This window comes from Trematomus bernacchii, unplaced genomic scaffold (genome assembly GCF_902827165.1).
Source record: "Trematomus bernacchii unplaced genomic scaffold, fTreBer1.1, whole genome shotgun sequence".
Taxonomy (NCBI): domain Eukaryota; kingdom Metazoa; phylum Chordata; class Actinopteri; order Perciformes; family Nototheniidae; genus Trematomus; species Trematomus bernacchii.
Window position 1 is genome coordinate 1,014,794 of NW_022987801.1, and position 3,907 is coordinate 1,018,700.

The 3,907-nt window shown below is 38.1% G+C and overlaps 1 protein-coding gene across 1 annotated transcript; it reads left to right on the forward strand.

Moving 5' to 3' along the window:
- Positions 1 to 602: 602 nt before the first annotated feature.
- On the forward strand, positions 603 to 1,794 carry LOC117498090 (complement C1q tumor necrosis factor-related protein 3-like). The gene is made up of 3 exons (XM_034150159.1): positions 603 to 916; positions 1,050 to 1,181; positions 1,374 to 1,794. The coding sequence occupies exons 1-3, from the start codon at positions 739 to 741 to the stop codon at positions 1,652 to 1,654; spliced, it is 591 nt and encodes a 196-aa protein (XP_034006050.1). The 5' UTR covers positions 603 to 738; the 3' UTR covers positions 1,655 to 1,794.
- The last annotated feature ends 2,113 nt before the right edge of the window (positions 1,795 to 3,907 follow it).

Below are 3,907 nucleotides of genomic sequence, written 5' to 3' on the forward strand. Positions count from 1 at the left end.
AAGGTCATTCCCTTCAGACTAATCTGTGCTTTGCACTGTACAGTTGTAGAATAATGCAGAGTATTGCCCAGATGAAGAATTGCACTGGTTATGTAGTCGAAGTATAGAAGTTATGTCTCAAAGCTGTGTCAGAACTAATATTTCCACAGGTATCAATTCACTTTTAATATGTTGCAAATTACATAAAACGAACTTGAGAGAAATCAGCATATTGTGCCGACCTTTGACCACAGCACATTGCATGATGGGGCAGATAACTGGGCAAATACAGGGTCCATGCATCTGTAGACAGACACAGGACTAGTTGTTGGTGAACTTAAGTGCAAATACAAACGTTTGGGGAATCAATGACACCTTTAGTGTTTTTGGTTCAAATAAGTTCCAGAAAAGAGTGAATAGGGATATGATTTATTTAGATGCAGACACAATGTTTTATGTTTGTTGTGCTGCATGTCATTAGTCATACCTGTAGTCTGTGTTCTGTTTATGTGCCTGACCATAATCCACTTGAGTGGATGAGCAGATAGGGTATTTGTTTTAGTTAACATTTCTCTCGGCTGTCAATGATTAACGGCTTGCCAGAAAATGCGGTCAATACTATTTTCTCATTGCAAAATAACCCTTTTATCAAAACTGATGTTAAACATTAACAGGTCACTTTAAACAACATAAAAGCAGCCAGAGGGATCACATCATTTAAAGTTCAGGTGACTTAGCGACGTTGTATCAACTTACAAAATGAGATTGACCATTGTGCTGATTGTGTCGCTGTTTAGTGGCTTAATTTTGGCCCCAGATGATGGTAATGCCAGTGGTACACAGTCATGCGATGCTTGTGAAGTAAGTGAGAAACTAAAGGCTATGGAAACCAGACTGATGGAGAGTGAAAACCAGATTGTTGAACTGAAGAACAAAGGTAGAGTGAAACTTTTACCCGGGAATATTTAAAGGCGTTAGTGTTGGATGTTTTGTGATCTAATTAACAACTGGAAAAGTGTGGAAATACACAAAATAATAATAATGTGATAACAATGTTTTGTTTTGTATAGAAAAGAAAACAGTAGTATTCAGTGCAGCAACAGGAGGAGGAAATACAGCCATTGGACCCTTCAACACAGAAACAACTGTAATCTTCAGAATTGTGATTACAAACATTGGTGGTGCCTACAGTCCATCCACAGGTAACTCAGTCACTTGCATGCTGTTAATTACCAGCTACTGTGCTATAACAGAATCAGGGAAAAAAAGAAGACTTCCATCCTGACTGATAAAATACAGGTCGAAAAACGTATTGAATGCTTAAGAATACTGATGGTTTGTGATAATAGTTTTTAATCAAAAGCAATGTGACCAACACCCTGTTATTTCCACAGGTGTCTTTGTTGCCCCGGTTGCAGGTGTTTATTACTTTACCATCTTCTTTCATGCCGGAGGGAGCCAACAAGCTGGGTTAAGGCTCCACAAGAACAATGACTTAGTGGTCGCAACCTTTGATCACCGTTGTACCTCTGACGTATCTGACAATGGAGGAAACGCAGTGTTCCTGCAGCTTGTTCAAGGAGACCAGGTGTATGTGCGCCTGGGTGTAAACATGAATGTTTGGGGAAGCGACCATCATACAACCTTCAGTGGTTTTTTGGTCACTGAAATGTGAGAATCTGTATCTCTGTAGTCATTCCTGCTTGAGGGTGGCTGACAAAGTCTGAGCTCTCCAAACATCTATTAACATGAAATGTTAAAATGTAATGAAACACAAAGCTGTTGCTCATACAATAAAAAGTCTAAAAAAATGTCTTCATTAGTTATTGATTTATTGTGTTCCATATGTTGCAAAGTTGGCAGTCCTTTTTCAGAATATCTGCAGAAATAGGGCATTGTGCCTTTACATTTGAAGCTCCATCAGATTCAAACAATCAGCCCTACTCCATACATTTTACTTCTATCATTTTTACTTTTTATTTGAAATCTACACTAGTGTATACATGTTTATTACATGGTTTAGTTGAATACTCGATTCTGATTGGTTAATTCAGAACACGTGACACATTGTTAATCCAGAACAGACAGACCGCTGTCAAGGATTTATTGACCGTTGTTAAGGACGCTCACATCTGCACAAAGAATTCCGGTCGATTTATCTGTATACAGTTTGGCTGAAAAGCAAACTGCATGCAGCTGAACACCTTCATGCAGATCTAGATCCCTCCGCTTCACATCGGGCTCCTGATCTGCCTGTCGGTGTTCTTTTCCCCATAATGACCGCCTCGCTGCACATTATCCCTTACATATTACATGCTCTGCAAAGGTGAAAACAAAGGTAACACACATGCATTCATGTGTTGTTTGAATGAATGTTTTAGCTCCACATTATCACTCTGTAGTATCAAGAATTAAAATCAATGATTGTTAACAAGTCATTTATTATATCCTCATTCCTTGTCGCTTGTCTGTACATTTTCAAGTGGAACTCCAGGGAGTTATTTTGAAAAGAAATTTTCTGCCATTAAAGTTAGGTTTCAGAACAGATAAATAAATAAAAAAGATCTAACCACTATTCCCCAAAGAAATATAGGGCAGCATCTCACCTGGAGTACTGGGTCCTTACAATCTAAATTGCCAGGTTTTTAAAAGCCTATAACACGACCCAGCATTGCAAGAAAATGCAAAAGTTAACTAAGCTGAAGATAATTTAAAAAAAAAATGTTAAGCCTACAAGGTCCTTGATGGTCAGGCACCATCTTAGTAACCTAAGGCTCTCAACCTTGCCATAAATTCACGAATATTAGTTGTTTGGAGAAACTAATGACATAATGGTAATCTAAGTTATTATTTTCTTGCCTGAAAAAGTGTTTTAACTAAATATCAGTTTGTCTAAAAGCTTAAAAACAGTTTGTTTGGCAGGTAAGGGTTTATAAAGCTACCAATGCTATGCTACTTGGAAGATCTTACTGGATCTGCCTTTGTTTTAATATACGTTCAAATTATAATTTTTCTCATTCGGATTGTCTGTTGCAGTTTGATTATTTTCAAATAATCTATACACAAAACCCATATTGCACGTCTGTCGTCTTTCTATCTTCCATCCCTTTTAACCGTGGGGTTTCCTCTCTAAGGGTCTAAGGACAGATAGTTTTGTATGCTGTAACGCTAGATTTTAGTTTACATTGTAAGGGTTCATCTCACAGACTGAAAATGTATATTTCGGGGAAATTATTAAGTTATTCTTTAAGCAGTCATGTAATAAGTGGGATAATTATACAGGTTTGTTAGTGTAAAATGAACCCATTCAGTGTCATGCATCACCTTGTATGGCTAGTTTCGGCAATAAAGACCTTCTAACTGTACATGGACACATTTTTGTTAACATTCCTCTAGGAGGCCATTGATTAACTGATTGCCAAAAAATGCAGTAAATACTTGTTGTTCTCTTTGCAAGAAAAGCCTTGTTTCAAAGCTGATGTTAAACATGAACAGGTCTCTATAAACCATATAAAAGCAGCCAGACAGAGGGATCACATCATTCAGAGTTTTGGGGATTGATTGACTTTGTATCAACTTGGAAGATGAGTTTGATCAATTTACTGATTCTGTCGCTGTTTTGCGGCCATATTTCGGCCCATAATGATGGTAATACTACTATATTAGGAAGTCACTTAGAAACACAGGAATGCTTTCCTGACATGTGCAAGCTCCTGAGAGAGTTTGATGCAGTAAGTGAGAAATCAAGAGTTATGGAGACCAGGATGGAAGATGGTGAAACGAGGCTGAAGGACACCGAAACGAGACTGATGGACACTGAAACGAGACGAGACTGATGGACACTGAAACGAGACTGATGGACACTGAAAACCAGACTGATGGACACTGAAACGAGACTGATGGACACTGAAACGAGACTGATGGACAC